This window comes from Plasmodium malariae (genome assembly GCF_900090045.1).
Source record: "Plasmodium malariae genome assembly, chromosome: 11".
NCBI classification, from domain to species: Eukaryota; Apicomplexa; class Aconoidasida; order Haemosporida; family Plasmodiidae; genus Plasmodium; species Plasmodium malariae.
In genome coordinates this window covers 2119373-2138696 of record NC_041785.1, presented here as the reverse complement: position 1 = coordinate 2138696, position 19324 = coordinate 2119373, and the positions used below count along the sequence as shown (strand labels likewise).

The 19324-nt window shown below is 28.1% G+C and overlaps 4 protein-coding genes across 4 annotated transcripts; 2 read left to right on the top strand and 2 right to left on the bottom strand.

The window, feature by feature from the left end:
* Positions 1-404: 404 nt before the first annotated feature.
* Positions 405-6995, top strand: PmUG01_11053000 (conserved Plasmodium protein, unknown function; the record flags this gene model as incomplete). Its single annotated transcript, XM_029006201.1, has 1 exon — positions 405-6995. The coding sequence occupies one exon, from the start codon at positions 405-407 to the stop codon at positions 6993-6995; it is 6591 nt and encodes a 2196-aa protein (XP_028862714.1).
* Positions 6996-7983: 988 nt separating this feature from the next.
* Positions 7984-9444, top strand: PmUG01_11052900 (mitochondrial ribosomal protein L19 precursor, putative; the record flags this gene model as incomplete). Its single annotated transcript, XM_029006200.1, has 3 exons — positions 7984-7986; positions 8229-8580; positions 8846-9444. 3 exons carry the CDS (start codon positions 7984-7986, stop codon positions 9442-9444), a joined length of 954 nt encoding a protein of 317 aa, XP_028862713.1.
* Positions 9445-10522: 1078 nt separating this feature from the next.
* On the bottom strand, positions 10523-12661 carry SLU7 (pre-mRNA-splicing factor SLU7, putative; the record flags this gene model as incomplete). The annotated part of the gene is made up of 3 exons (XM_029006198.1): positions 10523-11760; positions 12314-12415; positions 12592-12661. The coding sequence occupies 3 exons, from the start codon at positions 12659-12661 to the stop codon at positions 10523-10525; spliced, it is 1410 nt and encodes a 469-aa protein (XP_028862712.1).
* Positions 12662-14342: 1681 nt separating this feature from the next.
* On the bottom strand, positions 14343-16841 carry PmUG01_11052700 (conserved Plasmodium protein, unknown function; the record flags this gene model as incomplete). The annotated part of the gene is made up of 1 exon (XM_029006197.1): positions 14343-16841. One exon carries the CDS (start codon positions 16839-16841, stop codon positions 14343-14345), a length of 2499 nt encoding a protein of 832 aa, XP_028862711.1.
* Between the last annotated feature and the right edge of the window lie 2483 nt (positions 16842-19324).

Below are 19324 nucleotides of genomic sequence, written 5' to 3'. Positions count from 1 at the left end.
TTTAATATTAAAGTTTTAATTTTTAAAAATTGGTGAATGCTCTAAGTGTTACATATATGATATATATGTATATATGTATGTATATATGTATGTATATATGTATGTATGTATATATGTATGTATATATGTATGTATGTATGTTTATATGTATGTCCGTACAGTATAATAAAACCGTAATCGTATAGAATGCTGATAAAATTTTTTAGAAATTACAAATTCGTGGAAGAAATAAACGTTGGTAAAACAAAATAGCTCAGTGGGCATATTTCTGCAGTAAACTATGGAAAAGGCATAAATGAAGCGTAGTAGTAGTAAATATGTAGATTTTCAAGAATATATGTATATATATGTATGTATGTATACATGTATGTATATATATATAATTTTTGTTCATCACTTGAAGAATGAATGACCCTGAAACGGAAAATGAAAACAGGGAAAACACAGGCAATTTTATACTTAATAACAAAAACGTAAATGAAAATAGCGATTATGGCTATTATGGCGATCATAACGATTGTAATATTCACAGTGACCATAGCGATTCATTTGAAGAAAATTTATTTAACGTAAATAAGAAGTATATCGCAAATGTAGCAACAAAAGAACAGACATACAAAGAATATAAATTTAAAAATAATGAATATGCAAACAGTTATGTGGGAAACTCAGTAAATTATGAACAGAATAAACTTAATGGCAATTTCGAAAAATGGGAAAGGTATAATTTTAATACCCCATGTGGCTACAATTACGGGAAGGGGGAGAAAGATGTAGAAGCAGATCAAAACAAAAATGATGATAAGCAGGAAGATGGAAAATATGGTGGTGATGGTAATGATGATGATGGAATTGATGAGCAGGAGAACGATAAGGATGACAACGAGGACGTTTTGAAATATTACGCAGTTGTTAAAAACGACAAAATGAATGACGAAAATCTGCAGAATCAAATTGACAGTTTGCTAAATTTTAATAAAAAGAGCGAAACGTATGAAGAAAGAGAAAAAAACTTATCATTAGGATCATTATATAATGAAGAAATTGATAGTACCTTATTATATGATGAGATGAAAGAGGAAGATTTATATTTTTCTCTTTTTTTGGAAGATTTAAATAAATTGAAAAAAGTACCGATAAGTGAATATGGGGATTATACATGTAAAAAATTTGAAAATAAGAAAATCGAAGAAAACAATAATCATGTTAATAATTTTGATTTAAATAATACCATTATATATAAACAGAATATTGTGCATTCGATTAATAGCAGGAATGTTCTTTTTAGTGAAAAAAGGCTATTAGATATCAATAATGTAAACTTAAATAACATTCTATATTTTTATTTTTGTTCTAATCAAGAAAATGTATTAAATATGGAGAAAAAAAATAATCATGTATACTCCTACGACTCTTACATATTTGATACTGATGATCACTTAAACGACTACTCAAGTAATGCTAATTTGGACAGTGAAACGAACTCGAGTAGTAGTATAAGCGATGAAGAATTGTTGTTACTGAAACATAACAATGCTGATGAGGAGGAAGACGCCGAGGAGGGGGGCGATTATGCGAATGAGGACGAAATATACTTCAGCAGAAGAAAAGGCAAAAAAAAAAAAAAAAAAAAAAATGGAAATAACAAAGGAAATATAAGGGGAAATGGAAGAAGAAATGGACGAAGAAGTGGACAAAGAAGTGGACAAAGAAGTGGACAAAGAAGTGGACAAAGAAGTGGACAAAGAAATGGACAAAGAAATGAGGGAGGAAATATGAGAGAAAATATGGGAGAAAATATGGGCATAGATGAGGGTCAACCGTGGGAACAAGATATGGAGAGAAAAAAAAGGGTCAAAAGGTACAAGAATAACGAGAAAAGGTTAGCATCAGTCGAACCGACAAAAATGAATAAAGAAGTAGAATCTCTAATGAACAAGGCCAACAATTTATATATTAGCAAAAATTTTGAGGAGTGCATAGTTATATTAGAAACGGTTATAAAACTTTCCCCATGTTACCATGATCCTTTTCATTTATTAGGGTTAATATATGAGCTGGAATTTAAAAATTTGAAAAAAGCAATAAATTATTATACCATAGCAGCTCATTTATCACGTAATGATTTCTTATCTTGGTACAATATTATAGATTTGTGTAAAATTGAAAAGCAGTATAACACTGTACTTTACTGTTTGTACAGAGTGTTAAAATTGTACAAGAGGAAAAGGGAAAAATGGAAAAGGATCAATGGTGATAACTGTTGTAATAGCAATAGTAGCGATGGAAACGATATGAGATTCTTCCCAAATGAGGGAGAAAGAGTTAGTGATGGAATGGAAGGCACCGAAGAGGATGCTTGCTGTGATGGCATCGAAGGGCAGAAGGAATATGTGAAAAGGTATATGTATGAAGAGGATATAAAGGAGAACAACAAAAAAAGATATAGCACAAATAATAACAGGGAGAGGATCAACACTAGATGGAGTAGCAGCACAAACGAGCTTGACAACTTTATGAAACACCTATATTTCAATCTAGCATTTACGTATATCTTGTTGGAGGATTATAAGAATGCGCTAAAAAATTTATTAGTTCTAAAAAATAAAAGTAATACTACTAATATTATTGTAGATATGTATATATGTTTATGTTTAATAATTTTGAGAAGTCCTACCGAGTGTTATCATTTTTTGAAAAGTATGTATCTACAAATAATGAGAGAAAAGGGGAAGAACATGAAGAGTAATGAGGATGGGGAAAATGGTCCATATTTGCTTACCGTATCTAACGGATCAAATTGGAAATACGACTGGAAAAGCAGCTGGAAAGAGGGGATGCATTTTCCGAGTGTATCTAACCAGCCGAATGTCCATTTCACGTATACGGAAAAAACAGTTATTTCTCTACTAATGCAAACGCAGATATTAAATAGTAAATACGATGAATGCATTTTTGTTTTTAAAAAATTAGAAAAAAGAAGTGATGACATTCTTCATATAGATATATTCATACAATATATTAAGGCAGTAATAATAACAGGGTATAATGTACACTTTTCATATTTGTTAAAAGCCCCATTTTTGCGCTTTATATTTAGTAATGACTATTCCTTTTATGAAGACGTAATCTTTAACATAGCTGAATCATATTACGGTAGATGCATGTACGAAGGGGGGATTCATTTTTATCGATGTATTTACAAAAGGGGAAAAAGTAGTGTATTAAATGGGAAAAAGGGTAACTATTATAGGAACCCAGATGCAGGTGTAGGTGGAGATGGTACATTTCGTCAGGCTACTAATAGTCATAGCGGTAGCGGTAAGGAGTGGGATAAACTCCAAAGGAATACTGCTCACGAATTAGTAAATGTAATGAGCGGAAAGAATAGTGAAGAAGCGTTCCACAACTCCATTTCATCAAACATAGGTAACATATCACTGTCGATGCCATTACATCTACCAGCACCTGTACCAACGAACGATGTAATAATAAAATTTGAGAACGAAGTAAATTTTGTAAATGTTGTTTATAAGTTAGTCAAGTGTTACTACTTTTTGGAAAATTACAGCAAAGCAGAAAAGATAATATTGAAAATTTTAAATAATGAAAATCTGAGTAAGACTAACATGGAAATTGATATAAAAATGTTATACATTGACATTTTATATAAACTAGAAAAATATAATAAGTCAATAAATGTGTTATTAAGTATTAAGGAAAAGAGGTTAAGATCCATTTGTTCTATGCCAAAACCATTAAGTAATAAGGAGAGAGAAATACTTCTTCTAAAATTGTTAAACCAGAAAAATAAACTATTACTTTATACATGTCATAATAGTTATATTGTACATATTTTTTATATTTTTCAAAAAAAAAAATATATATACTATAAATATGATAATTATATATCCAAGAGTAATATAAATAGTATAATTAGAATAAAAGAAAATATTTGCTTCTGCTATTTCTGTGTTAAATATAACCTGTTTATTTTAAATTATTTATATTTGTATAACATTTTAAGTTTAATGAATAGTAAAAAGGAGGTGCAAAAAGAAAATGTACAAAGAATTCGAACCTTGTTTAAATATAGAGAGTATTTACTATTTCTCGCTTGCTCATTTAATATTTTTAAAAAAAGAAAAAAACAGCAAGATATGAATATTATCTATGGACATGTACAACTGGTCCAGATGCAGCTCTTTTACAAGGGGATCCTAATAGAGGACTTGAGCCACACGCTTTTTCAATGGGGAGATACAGATGGTAGAAGTAGGGGTTGCAGCAAGAGAGGAATCAATGGAAATAGGATTAGCAGTGCAGGTTGTTCTAGTAGTGTCAACTGTGGAAGTAACAGTTACAGTCCTTGTGAGGATCTCCTCAATCATGACAACTGCAATGGTTATAACCTTTGCTGTGGTCCTGATGACGATGCAAGGGAGAGTGCGTGTGGAACAAAGGGTAACAGCGGTAATTATAAGAATGAAGAAGTAAGAATAAGAAAAGAGTTTTATAGGAATCTTTCCAAATTTAAATGTGATATAGAAGCAGAGATACTGAACAGTAAAATAGTTATGAAATTTTACAAATTTAGTTACAACTTGTTTTATTTCTTATATGAAGTAGAAAATGATTTTAACAGAATACATACTTATATGGAAAAGGAAATTTTAAATTATAAAAAAGGGATAGGGGGAGCAGATGGAAGCAGAATTGGAAATGTTAATGGAAGAGATAGAGGGAAAGGAAGAAGCAGGTATAGTAGGGATGCTGCAAATGGGACAGATGATAACTGCTTGTTTGTAAATGCAGGTTATAATCCTTACCCTTATGGTGAGAACAACCGAACTGATAATCCTTCTAAATTAAATTATACGAATTCGAAAAATATAAATAATACAGGAAATTCGCGTAACTTGGACAGGTTAAATCGTGCAGTGAATGCAGAGGACTCTCGGGTCAGTAAGAAGTATTACAATGGAGATGATATTTGCAGTAGCGGTGATAAAAATGGTGATAACAGGGGTGATAACAGGGGTGATAACAGTGGTGATAACAGCGGTGATAACGGCGGTGATAACAGGGGTGATAATAAGGGGGAAAAAAGAATTAGAAAGTTTTCTTTCCTACTCACGAGGAAGCGGCTAAACTTCTTTTCTTTTGAAAGCTATTTAGGTCTATATTATAGTCTGTTGTTCTTTGAAGAATCCTTTTTTCTAGTTAGCATGATGAATTTATATGAAGATGCAATACATATTTTAAGCCTGTATTTAAAGAATCGAAGGTCGAACAAGCTAAAGTTTATTAACTACCTTAGAACGATTAAAAAGGAGTTTAAAGATTATCGAAATGATGGTAGGAGTAGTGGCAATGTGGACAAGTTGAGCAGGTTGAAGTGCTACTATTTTAACAACACCATTACGAACTGTATTAAGGAAGAAATGAGAAAGGAATACACCAATTTTATTAAGACAAGCAAATATATTGATTGCAAATATTATATATTTAGAATTAATCTGATGTTAAATAAATTGTATATATCAAGTGGGAATTTTGAAAAACAAGTAAGATGTTTGAATGATATGTACATATTTAATAAAAAAGAAAAAGATGAATATAAGATTTTAAAATATTATAGTGATATAGTCTTAACTGGTAATTTTTGTCAAGATTTTCTTACCTCAATTTCGAAATCCAAAAATAAAAATATACTAATTATCTTTAGACTTTTTCTAGTTAGAACTATACAGTATAAGAATACTAATCCATTTTTAGTTTATTTAATTGGAAATATATGCAACTTGTCATGTATGATTGTTAATGCAGTGCATGAGTACACAAGAGCTTACACATTTTTGCTAAAAAATAGGAAAATTAACGCGCTCAAATTACGAGCAAGGGAAGATGAATTTATGCTCGACAAGATTGAGAAGATAGAAAGTTGGGAAAAACTGGAAGTTGCGCAAGAGAAGGGGGATGCTAATGATTATGATAATGGTGGTGATAATGATTATGATAATGATGGTGATAATGATTATGATAATGATGGTGATAATGATTATGATAATGATTATGATAATGGTGGTGATAATAACGACAATGATAACAATAACGATAATGATGATGAATGGCATAATAGTTTTGAGGGGAGTCATAGCAAAGAGGTAGGCCACTCCCATTTGGAGAATTTCAACTACAACTGTGTCGAACAACGAGACGAACGAGATGAACGAGACGAACGTGCGAACGGGGAAAACGATCCGGATGAAGAAAATTTTCTCTTTACCAAGCTAAAACTATGGACTGAAAAAAGAAGGAAAAACGAAATTATAAACAATTTTGAAAACATAGCGGATAATATGAACTTTTTATTTAGTTTGACCACCTCCTATTTCAACTACACAAGTGGGTACAGAGTAGTCAACCGAGAATGTGTTATAATGACATCATTTTGTTTATTAAATGAATACATTTCAAAAAGATATGAACAGAAAATATGGAGGAAAAAAAAAAAATATAAAAAATTTTCCCTATTTTTTAAAATTTATAAATATATATACTTAGCAGAAATTTTGTACAACCTAGGACGAGCTTTACATCACTTGTCTTATTATAATGAATGTATGAAATTATATTTGGCTGTAATAGATTTGATAAAAAAAGCAGATAAAGAAATACAAATGGTTATAAATATAAATCATCTAAATATAAATGAAAAATTTATTTACAATTATGTCATTAATATGAAGAAGTGCATGTGTTACACTTGTTTAAATTATCCAATTTTAAATTATAATAAAAAAAGTATATATTATAAAAAACTTATTAATTATTACCATAACTTAAATACTAAATATTCGAATTTCTATTTGCTCTTTTTTGATAAAAAGCACCTGCTCTTCTCAGCTTCCTACAATTTAAGCGTTATTTTCAGAAAACTAAATAGGTATGAACAGGCTAAGTATGTGTTGAAAAATATCATATGGGATTAGCATCCTACGCTTTTGGGTGAGTGTATGTACATATGTACGTGCATATAAAGCAAAATTGCTTACATATATACACATTCACATGTGGGGAAAATACGTGTGTGTTTGTAGCCTGTTTTGCTTGTTTTCATGTGTTTTTGAGTAGTACATGTATTGTATGTATGTACGCATATGTATTTATACCTGCTGTATGTTTGTATGTATGCATATATAGCCTCAAATTGAGTTATGCGCTCCTCTGTTTGTAAAACGTAAAATTGTCAAAAAAAATAAATTTTTTTATCATTTTGCTTCCCTTATTTGTTTTAACGGTTTTTTCAGTATTTCCCAGTATATCCCCATTTTTTCTCATTATTATTTTTTCGTCATTCTTATGTGTGTGTTTACGTGCATACATGTGTAGGTGCACATATTATATGTTTAGAACCACATTAACTAATTAAGATTTGCCATTTTTTTGGATACTGTTACAGTTTAGTTCTTTTCAAATAAATATATTTTTAAGGGTATGTGTAAAAACGCTGCTTATACCATTTTAATAATTTTCATTCAAGTGCAACTTTTAAAACAGGAACTTTTTTTTTGCACAGTAAAAAAGAACTATATTTGGAACACTCTTATATTTCTATTTCTTTTTTCTCTTCTCGCCTCTTCATTTATTTTTTGTATTAGCGCTTTAAAAAAAAAAAAAAAAAAATTGAAAAACACGTGCAAAAAAGGGGGAAATATAATATTAAAAAAAAAAAAAAAAATTTGTTTTTCTCATTTAAATACCTAAAAACGCAGAGCATAACATACGGCTAACCCTGCTTGCCAAAAAAACACGTATTTAAAAGCCACGCCGCCATTATATGTAATATTATTAATATTATTATTATCCATTCTTCGGATTTTTTTTTTTTCAAATATTGAAAGACTGAAAGCAAGATAGGTTAACACAATGTCAAGCTGTTACAAGAACGAATGTTACCAATCAACAAAGGAATAAATAATGGTATTATTATATTCCTTTTTTATTTTAATCCTGCAAAGAGGAACAGAATAATAATTGCACAAGTGTTAAATACTTATTCACCCACTCTTTTTTTTTTTTTCTCATTTTTTATCCCCATTCATTTTGTATCCCCATTCATTTTGTATCCCCATTCATTTTGTATCCCCATTCATTTTGTAAACCCATTCATTCTGTAAACCCATTCATTTTGTAAACCCATTCATTTCGTCCCTTTTTTGTAGATAAAAAGATACATCAGAACGAAAGTCATAACGAGTCTAAGCAAGTATAAGTGCTATAATATAAAAAATGAAAAAACTTCAAAATATTGGCCTAACATAGACTGTATTGATAAAGAAGAAGAGAATATAACGAAAAAAAAAAGGGATGATGAAAAAAAAAAAACTATACCATATTATAAAAACTATATGCATGATTTTTATAGTAGACAATTAATGCACAATTTACACTTAGTAGAAATGAAAAAAATGAACAAGTTAAGAAATTTTAAAATGCCCCATATACATGCAGGGGACCTAATAGAGGTGAAGTATGAATTATCCAGATCACAACAGACCTTTGCAATTTTTCAAGGTTTTTTTATTCTTTGCACACACATAAGTGATTATATATGTATAATTCTACGATGTGTGCAGAATTAAATAGTGTTGAAATTATACCCTCTCTATTACGATAATGTTTCTTTTTTATTTTTATTTTGTTTATATTTTTTTTTTGTTTATATTTTTATTTTGTTTATATTTCATTTTTAGTTTTATTTCGTTTTACTTCATTTTTAGTTTTTCATTTTTATTTTATTTATTTTTCTTCTTTTTTTTTTTTTTTTTTGTGTGTGCAGGATACTGCGTGGAAATAAGAAAAAAAAGGTTAGACTCATCTTTCATTGTTAAGAACATATTTGATGGTGTAGGAATAGAACAGCTGATACCGTTTTACTCACCTAGAATTTTATACGTCAAAGTTGTAAAGAGTTTATACAATTTAAAGGAAGAAAATATGAAAAAATTTTATCAAATTAATAAACCTATCACAAGAGATTACCGATATATGTGGCAGTACAACTTCAGAGGGAAGTATGAAAGGCCAAGGGGGCAACATAAACCAGGTATTAGATCCCTCGAACCTAAAATTAGAAGACGATTAGCTAAATTAAAAAAAAAATATATGAAAAGGAGAATTGAAAGTAATTTATCCTCTTATATTTTTGGTGGTGTATATGCACAGTATACTAGAAAAAGGACTAGGTTAGTCCGAGCAGAAATATATAGAAGAATGCTCATATATGCAATGGATGAAGAAAATAGAAGAAAGCAAAAATTAATTAAAAGAAGAGAAAAAGAAAATTGGAACACCTTTAAAATTTGTAGAAACAAAGGAGAGAATGCCTTTATGGCTATGCCGTCAAACCATCCCCTAATTAGCAATCGACAAACATGAACTAGTTCTTAACGTTTTCGAAAAATTTGGAGGCGGAGGGAGATCCGTGCCCACAGCATTGCGCACATATGGACAAATAGCCTTATATATATGTGTATATTTATTTACGTATTTTTTTTTTTTTTGTTGTTTTTGTGCGATGATAAAACTTAAGGACTTCCTTCGCTACAGTCCCACATTTGCAGCAATGTAAATAAGGGCACACGGATTTTACTCAAAACAATGAGGTAAAAAAGGAATGCGCTAATGAAGATGTTCAAACTATTTGACAAAAATGTTCAGTACTTATTTTAAACTATGGTAAATAAATTGTATATCCCCGTGCAAAGGTGGACACAATGTGCAGTGTGTAAATAGGCTTATGTGTATATAAAAATACTATATAATTAAAGTGGTTATATTTTAACCGTTTAAAAGATAAAATAACAGGATGCAAATAAAACATACGGAAATAGTGATTGATACCAAAAAAAAGAAAAAAAAGAAAAAGAAAAAAAAGAAAAAGAAAAAGAAAATAAAAATAAAAATATAGCTGCTTAATACTTCATATTAAAATAAATAGCTAGCTAATATTTGAAAAAATAAAAAAAAAAAACAATAAAAATGTAGCTGTTAATATTAAAAAAAAAAATTACCTATTAATATTAAAAAAAAAAAATTTCCTGTTAATATTAAAAAAAAAAGATTGCTTGCTAATATTAAAAAAAAAATTGCCTGTTAATATTAAAAAAAAAAAAAAAAAGCGACTTAATATTGCATATTAAAATAATATAAATATCCGTTCAGTGATAATCAAAAAAAAGGTAACTTTACGATAACCAAAAAAAAACGCTTTAACAAACTTAAACTTTAAGAAATCTGCAATATGGTACATTCACTGTTTGTCCGTATGCCCAATGGACACATTCTTTCCCTATTTCTTTAATATTTTATTTTATTTCACTTTATTTTATTTTATTTTATTTCACTTTATTTTATTTTATTTCACATTGTTTTATTTTATTTCACTTTATTTCACTTTATTTTATTTTATTTTATTTCATTTTATTTCCCTGCACAGTTAAGGCATTTTGAAGAATTACATATGAATGCACTTTTCAAATTTATTCGTACTTAGACAACATTTGTATCCCCATTTTTTTTTGTCCCTGTCATAGTAGCTACCAAAAATGGAAGTGTGATCAAATGCATATATGTCTTCTTCATATTTACTTAAGACTTTAATTTTTTTTTTCTTTGTGTCTATTTGATCTATGGGTTTATATTCGGTGTAAATTTCTGAATGAACAAGCTCTTCTTCATTTTTTGTTTCTTTCGATAAATTTTCGCACTTGTACGTTTTTAATATATCTTCTTGTTTTTTTTTTATAAGTTTTTTTTTTTTTTCTAAATATTCTTTATACATTAATTCGAGTTGAGTTGGCTGAGCATTAAAATGAACATTTTCACCTCTTTTATAAGTTTCCCATGCAAATATTTCTAATTTTTTCGATTCAATTGCATCATCTGTATTATTATAATAATTCTCTCCTTTATAATAATTATCATCTTCAGTTAAATTTTTACGTATGTTTGCGAATGGATCTTCTCTCATACTTCTACTCTTAGGGTCATAAAAAGCAGAATTTAAACTTAAATTATACAAATATTTAGCTGTATCTTCTCTTATTCTTAAATTTCTTGCTACATTACGACTCTTACTCTCATTTTTTTTCACAGCATTAATTGATGACTTATTTTTCTTAGTACAATCATCCTCTTTTAACCTATCTTCCTCATCCTGCTGTGATAGTAGTTGTGTGTGTTCCTCTTCTTCTTCCTCTACATTTTCATCACTTTCGCTACTTGACTGGTCATCATTTTTATTATCGTTATTTTCCCCTTCCTTTCCTTCTTTCTCTTCTCCTTCCTCTTCTTTTTCTTCGCCTAATTTACTTCTTTTCTTTTTTGATTTTTTTTTTTCGTATTTTTTTTTTAACTCCTCTGCTTTTCTTTTTTTTTTTTCCTCAACTATTTTCCCATATTCCCTATATATATGTTCAAAATTATTTGCATTATACCCTACCCATCTATCCCTATTTCCATCATACCCCAAATCTTGAGTGACGCAAAGATAATCATCATCGTTTTCTTTGTTCATAAATTGTATTTTTTTTTTTCGTGTCCTTTCTAAACAATATTTTTCTTTGTGTGCAGCACTACCACAATTTTTGCAAAAATTTTGTACATTTTTTTTGTTCTTTATATAAATTTTCTTATTTCTTTCTTCTTCGATTTTAACCTTATCTGATCCTTTATATCTTTGATGCTTCAGCCCTGTTAATGTAAATTAAAGGCATTCAGAGTTGAAAACAACGCACAATTAACGCAAAAAAGCACATTAACTCAAAAAATCTCATTAACTCAAAAAATCTCATTAACTAAAAATAGCACATTAACTCAAAAAATCTCATTAACTAAAAAAAGCACATTAACAAAGTAAATTTATTCTTCATCGTGCATGTAAGAGATGTAGGTCAGGTACACATACACAGCTGAGAAGCGACCACGCGCTCATTCACATAAATTTTGTCAAAAGCGAAAAAAATGAACACATAGTCTGCTACTGTGTTAAGTTACGTTAGGTCATGGTAAGTTACACTTTATTTTCCAGGCAATTTGCTCTTTTGATTTTATTTTATTTTAGTTGAAATTCTCTGCTATTTTGCTCTTTTGCTTTTATTTTATTTTTGTTGAAATTCTCTGCTATTTTGCTCTTTTGCTTTTATTTTATTTTTGTTGAAATTCTCTGCTATTTTGCGCTTGTGCTTTTATTTTTTTTTATTTTTTTTTATTTTCCCTTTTTTTTACCCTGTAGCATATTTTTAACCTGGTTTTGTCTGATTTAAGTACCAAGGGGCTTTAATAATGTACTGGGGCATATGAGGGTTAATATCATTTCCTTCTTCATCTTTCAGGGCTTCTACTTTGCCTATTAAAAAAAGGAATTTTAGTCGTTATTCTCATAATGCGAGCATTCTTCAATTTCGCATTTATGTAGTTTAACTGTTATATATTAATATACGTGTGCTTGTAATAGGCAAACCTATTCACTTTGGCATGTGCTATATTCGTTTGTTTTCCTATTAGATTTAATATATTCCTTACCAGCTTTCCTTGCCTCATTTAACTCCTTTTCCTTCTTTTTCTCTTCTCTCGTTACATTTTTAGTGTTCATTGTATTAACTTTTTTTATGGCATGTTTTCAGCAGTATATTCACAAATACCGCTTAAAAGGAGCACGCAAAAGGTATACATATATGTGCGCATATATATGTATGCATACATTTATATATACATGCGAGTATACAATTTTTTAAGGAAAATGCGAAAAATTCCAAGGATTTGGTACGTAAAAATATGAACTGGCATTCATAATTAGCGTAAACGTTATGCTCTTATGAATATATGCGTGTACTTATACATATATGTATATATATATGTACGTATTCACGTAAGCATTATACGTATTATGTACGCACTAACACAGTGCTGCATTCCTTAATACTGCTATTCCTTCCAACATTTCATTGGAAATATTTTTTGTTCACTGAAAAAATTTACTGACAATATGCATACATGCTTAATTTAAAAAATTATTTTTATATTTTTTTTTTTTTTTTTTTTCTGTTGTTGTCGTAACTGCTGTTATTTATTTAGCCACGAGAAATTGTTTACCTTATTTTATTTTTGCTCGTTTTGATAGCTTCGTTTCTTTGCCTGATTTATTTATTCGTTAAAATGCTTTACGTTCATCTTCGCAAATTTACGTATTTATCAAAACGTCAGTATGTATAAATGCGCAAATTTCTACTAATATATGTATTTATATATATAATATATGTACTTGTAAGAGGCGCACACTATGTTAGCATGATTTATTATAAATATGCGTCATCAGTAACCCTGATCAGTAACCTTGTTATTTTGCCAACTTCAAGAAGTTAATCATGGCTGCAGATAAGAAAGCTGAAATTTTTTATCAGTTAACATTCAAAAATAAAAAAATGCGATCTATTTTTTTTTATTTTATTTTTATTTTTTTCCAGCAAAATAACAAAAAATGGGAATTACAAGATGAAACAAATCTACTGAATGCTGAAGATTATTAAAATATTTATTTTAAAAAAGGATATAAAAAAAAATATTTAATTAGAAGTTGTATAGTAAATTTCCATACTATGATAATTATGTTTATTTAATTTAAGACCTGAATTGAGGTATAATATAAAAACGTGTGTATGTTATATGTATACGTATATATTTATTCATACCTACTTGTATAACATTATGCACATATTTAAGTATTTTGCTATATATTACACCTGTACCATTATGTAAATACATATATATAATATATATATATATATATAATTTAGTAAAATAATGACATAAAAAAAAAAAAGAAAAAGAAAATGAAGTAACAAGAAAAAGAAAAAGGAAAGCAGAGAAAATATTAAGAGAACGAAGTAAGCGAGTAAGCAACGCAAAAAAACATAAAGAAAAAATACTAAAAGTAAAACAGGCAAAAAAAAAAAAAAAAATGAAAATGAAACTTAAATTGAAACTGAAATTAAAACTGAAATAAATAAGTAAATAAAAAATAGTGCCATTTATTAAAATTAAATGAAATAGCAAAAATGCATAAATAGGCAGGTACTTACACAGCCTCACAATTAACTGAAAAAAAAAAAAATAATAAATGAATAGTAAAATATATAAATAAATAACCTTAACGGGAAACAAATTATAAGCGTGAAGCACTTTTTTTTTTTTTATAACAGCTGTTTTTAATTTATTATTATTATATTTTATCCCATCCATAGGCTACTTCTCACTTCCCACTTTCCACTTCTCTCCTACAGGTTATCTGCTATTTTAAGTTGCTCAAATATGATAAGTCTGTACATGTTCAGAATAAATTTTTTTCCATCTGAATCTAGAAATTTTTCTGCCTCAACTACCATATCCTTTGGTGCGGTTTCTTTTAAAATTTGCTCAACAAAATAATTACTAATTTCCTCAATGATTTCTTTTTCATCTGTTCCTATATACTCTGTAATTTTTTTATAAATCCATGGTTTTAATTTAGTACTAATATTATCTTTTAAATTTAATACATTCCATTGAATAGGGAAATTAAAAATCTCCTCTTCAGTTGAAGGTACCTTGTCTAATATTTTTTTAGAATTTTCAATAATTTCAAATGTCTTAACTCTTTCTTCTTCTTGATTTTTCTTATCTAAATGTTTGTCTAACTTAGATAACGGTTGATGTTTTTTTGTATACAGTTCATCTTCAACATTTGTATCAAATATATTCAATAATTGCGTGTTATTAATTTTACTTGAATGTTCTAACTCAGTTACCTTTTTTTTTTTTTTTTTATCATTTACTTTTATATTTATATGCTCCAAACTTACAATTTTTCTTTTGTTTGTGCTTCCCTCATTTTCCTTACTTTTTTTTTGGACCTCCTCGCGTGCACTATTGCCGCTTAAATTGCTACTCATGTTGCTGCTTCTATCGCTGCTATTCCTTCCGCTATTATTATTTTCCCTTATCGTGTTGTCTTCACCCATCATTTTTGGCATGCACTGAACAGTTTCACCTCTGTACTCACTGGGCTCTTTATCCATGCACTCCTCATTCTTCTCATCGGAATGCTTATCTTTTTTTTTTTTTTTATCATCGTTGGTCACTGTGCCGTTTTGTTCTTCTACTTTTCCACTACCATGATCCAAAACATATGAAAGCGCATTCATAAGGATGCTACCCTTCTTCAATTTACTCTGAATTGTAGCGAGATTGTCTTTATTGTGTTTAATTTCTTGATCCACGTTTGCTTGTTGTTCCTCTTTCTCCTTCTCCTTCGCCTTCTCTTTCTCTTTTTCTTCCTCTTCCTGTTGCTCTCTTTCTTCTTCCCTTTCTTTAACCTGCTCATTTTCCTTTATTTTTTTCAGTTGTCCTTCTTCTACTCCTTTTTGTATCTCCCAGTAGTGATGTAACTCTTCTTTTCTTTTCATTTCATCAATTTCTTTTAACTCATTTAACCGATCCAGTTCATCTAACTCTTTTTCCTTTTCCCTTTTCGACTTTCTAATTTCTCTTTTTTTAGAATTAGAAATAGAAGAATTATCACTTTCTCCTTTTAAATCTAATTCTATAAGTTTAGCAATATCTTTTTTTTTTACTTGCATGAATTTATTCCATTCTCTGTATGTATCTTTTTTAATTTGTTCTTCTAATTCTAACCATTCTTTTTCCCTTTTATAAAAATCTTTTTCTAAATCTTTTTCTTTGTTTTCTATTTTTTGTTTTCTTTCTTTCTCTCTCCAATGTACTTTATAATCTTTGCTTAAATATTTTGTCTCTTCTATACATTCTCTACTTACATTGTTACATCTTGCACTAATACATGGCGAAGAGCCGTTTTCCTTTAGACCTTCATGTTCATTTATCTGATCATGATCATTGTTTTCATTGTTATATAAAAATGGATGAGAATTTATTTTCCCCTTAATATTGTTCTTATCATCCTCTTTATTTATGTGCAACCTGTTGTTCATAAAATTCGTATTATCATTTTTTATATTTATATCATTAAAAATGTTGGGATTGTCTTGATTGGTACTACCTTCTTTATCATTTTCTTCCCCATTATTTATTGTACCACAATTTTTTTCTTCCTCGATCATATTATTTTCTACAATTTCTCCTTTTCTTTTCTTTTCTTCATATTCATTATTTACACTTTCGATAAGTGCTAAAAGATTTACTTTTTTATGGTTCATATTAATTTTTACATCATTTAATATTTTATTTTTCAATTTTTTTTTTTTTTTTTTTTCATTTCGTAATGCATTATTGTCTTCTTCGTCTTCTCCGTCTTCTCCGTCTTCTTCGCTTTCTTCGCTTTCTTCGTCTTTTTCTTTTTCTTCTCGTCCTTCCTTCTCCACCTGTTTGTCCTCTTTTAATTCTTCTCTTTTTTCATATAAAATGTCAACAATATATTCAAATTTACTCTTCAAATTATCATTACAATTAACTTTTAAATTTTTATTACCTACTTTTATATTATTTAAAATATTTATACATAAATAAACTTCATACAGATCATTATATTCACAAAATCCAAAGGACATCAACTCATTTGTTGATGGATTCCTTTGTCTATTCCATTTACAAACTCCAAAAATTTTTAAAATTTTTAAGATATCATCATCTTTTATATTTTTATCTATATTACCAATATAAACAACATTGTTTGCCGCTCCCCCCAATTCCTCCTTTTCTTCTTCTTCGCCCTTATTTACTACAAGCTTTAAGTTGCTATAGTACGCCTTGTTATTTGTCATATAATTGGACTTAACTACTCAGAAAAAGGGGTTATTGTACAGGTTTACATATACATATATATATGTATATATGTTTACATACATATGTACGGTATTTATAAACATATACTTATTGTGTACACGTTAGATCAACGTGAAGGCGTGAATAAGCAAAACTTTATCTTTGTACGGGGAACTACACATATATATATGCATACCTACATACATATATATATGTATATGTATATTTATGCATGTTTGTTTTCCTTTTAAATGGTTATACATAGCATTTCAAATAATTCTGACTTGTGCAAGTATATATGAACATATGCAAAGAGGCGTTATTTAAAACAAAACGACAAAAAAAAAAAAAGAAAAAAAAAAAAGTAATATAATATAATATAATAAAAATAATAGAAGAATTTAATAAGAGAACGATTGAATGAATAAACAGAATAGTAAAATAATAGAAAGAATTAATGAATAAATAAACAGAAGAATAAAATAAGAAAACAAATATATAGAAAAATAAAATATGAGAATGACTGAATGAATAAATAAATAAAAAGAAGAAGAAAATAAGTAAATAAAAAAAGGAAAAAATAAAAAATTAAGAAAATGCTTTCTTCAATGAAGTTATTCCCAATTTTTACTTGTTTTGAGTTTATTTTTTTATACACTTCAAAATTATAACAGAAGAAGTATCTTCCTGCAAGTTATTCTGCAAAGGCAGTTTTCAAAAGTAAAGATGTATAGTTCATTACATTTTCAGTAGCTCTTTCTTCTTTTTATTAAGCAAAATTAATTGAAACGTAGAACACTATTAAGTGAATATAATATATATACATATGTATTGTACACGTGTACATGTTCACAATATTATTGTGAAAATTTTTTTTACTTGTGGTTCTTTTGCTTATTTTAAATATTTTCTAAACTGTAATAAACTGCATTATATTATGTTATATTATATTATATTATATTATAATTTTTTTTTTTTTTTTTAATTTTACCCAGAACAATGTTTACTTACAATTGGAGGGTACTACATATGATAAAATATTAACTTGAATTTTTTGTAAACAATGGTGATATCTGATTTTTTACTATTTTGTAGACTCTCTGTGTAATGTCAAATAAGGACTTACATGAAATTTAATTTTTGAAGTATATATGTTTTAAATATATATTTTCAAATACTATATGCCTTTCCCATCCGTTTTTATGTGTTCAGCAAATGATAGGAAGTAGTAATCATTTTTATAAGGGAATGATACATAAAAACATACATAAATACATACAAGTTAATAAAGAAAATATTGAATAAAGAGCGTAGGAAAAAAAAAAAAAAAAAAAATCTTCATTTGATTTACGAAGTTATTATCACCTCAATGACATATTACGTTAAAGAAGTTTCAATTAGTTTGCTACCATTTATTAGAGTGAGTGATGCTCCTCTTTTGTTGAGAAAATTTATACTTATCTACATGCACATATGTATATATATATATATTTTTTTTTACATGTATTATAGGTATGTGTGCATATATGCGTACCTCTATAACATTATTTTTGGTGTTCATTTTTGATTTTACTAAGTACTTTGCAGTTAATATTGAAAACTGTTACATAAGGAAATATTTGTTTTCACTGTCACATTTAGAACTTAAATATAGTTTGCAACCATTTTTTTTTATTTTTGTTTTCATCGTTTACATCGTTTGCATCGTTTACATCGTTTGCATCGTTTACATCGTTTGCATCGTTTACATCGTTTACATCGTTTTCATCGTTTTCATCGTTTTCATCGTTTACATCGTTTTCATCGTTTTCATCGTTTTCATCGTTTACATCGTTTTCATCGTTTACATCGTTTTCATCGTTTACATCGTTTTCATCGTTTACATCGTTTACATCGTTTATCGTTTACATCGTTTTCATCGTTTACACCGTTTGCATCGTTTACACCGTTTACATCGTTTACACCGTTTGCATCGTTTATACCGTTTTCTTCGTTTTTCGTATCCTTTAGTATGTATACTTAAAAGGGAGAAATGTATTATGTACTAAAAATATACGTCAATTAATTTTTAACTAGTATATATTTTTCATACCAAATAAAATATATATTTACAACTTTTGAGAATTTTTCTTTTTTTTATATAAAGTATATAATAACATTAGGTTTTAAATAGCATCCTACTGATTTTTATTATAATGCATTTTTACTTTTCATGAAATTGTAAATTATTCATTTGTGTAAATTTACGTTATATATAAAATTTTCCACTCCATTAATTCACAGCATTTATATAGGAATTGCAACACAAGTACAATAGCCATATTATATTATATACCTGTTAACGCATATGTATATATATATATATATATATATATATTCATTTGCATGAATGGCCCTATGATACTACACAGAGAAACTGCTGCATTTTAAACGCCGCACAAAAAATGCTTCATAACACGTTGACCTAGTTATATTTAAATAA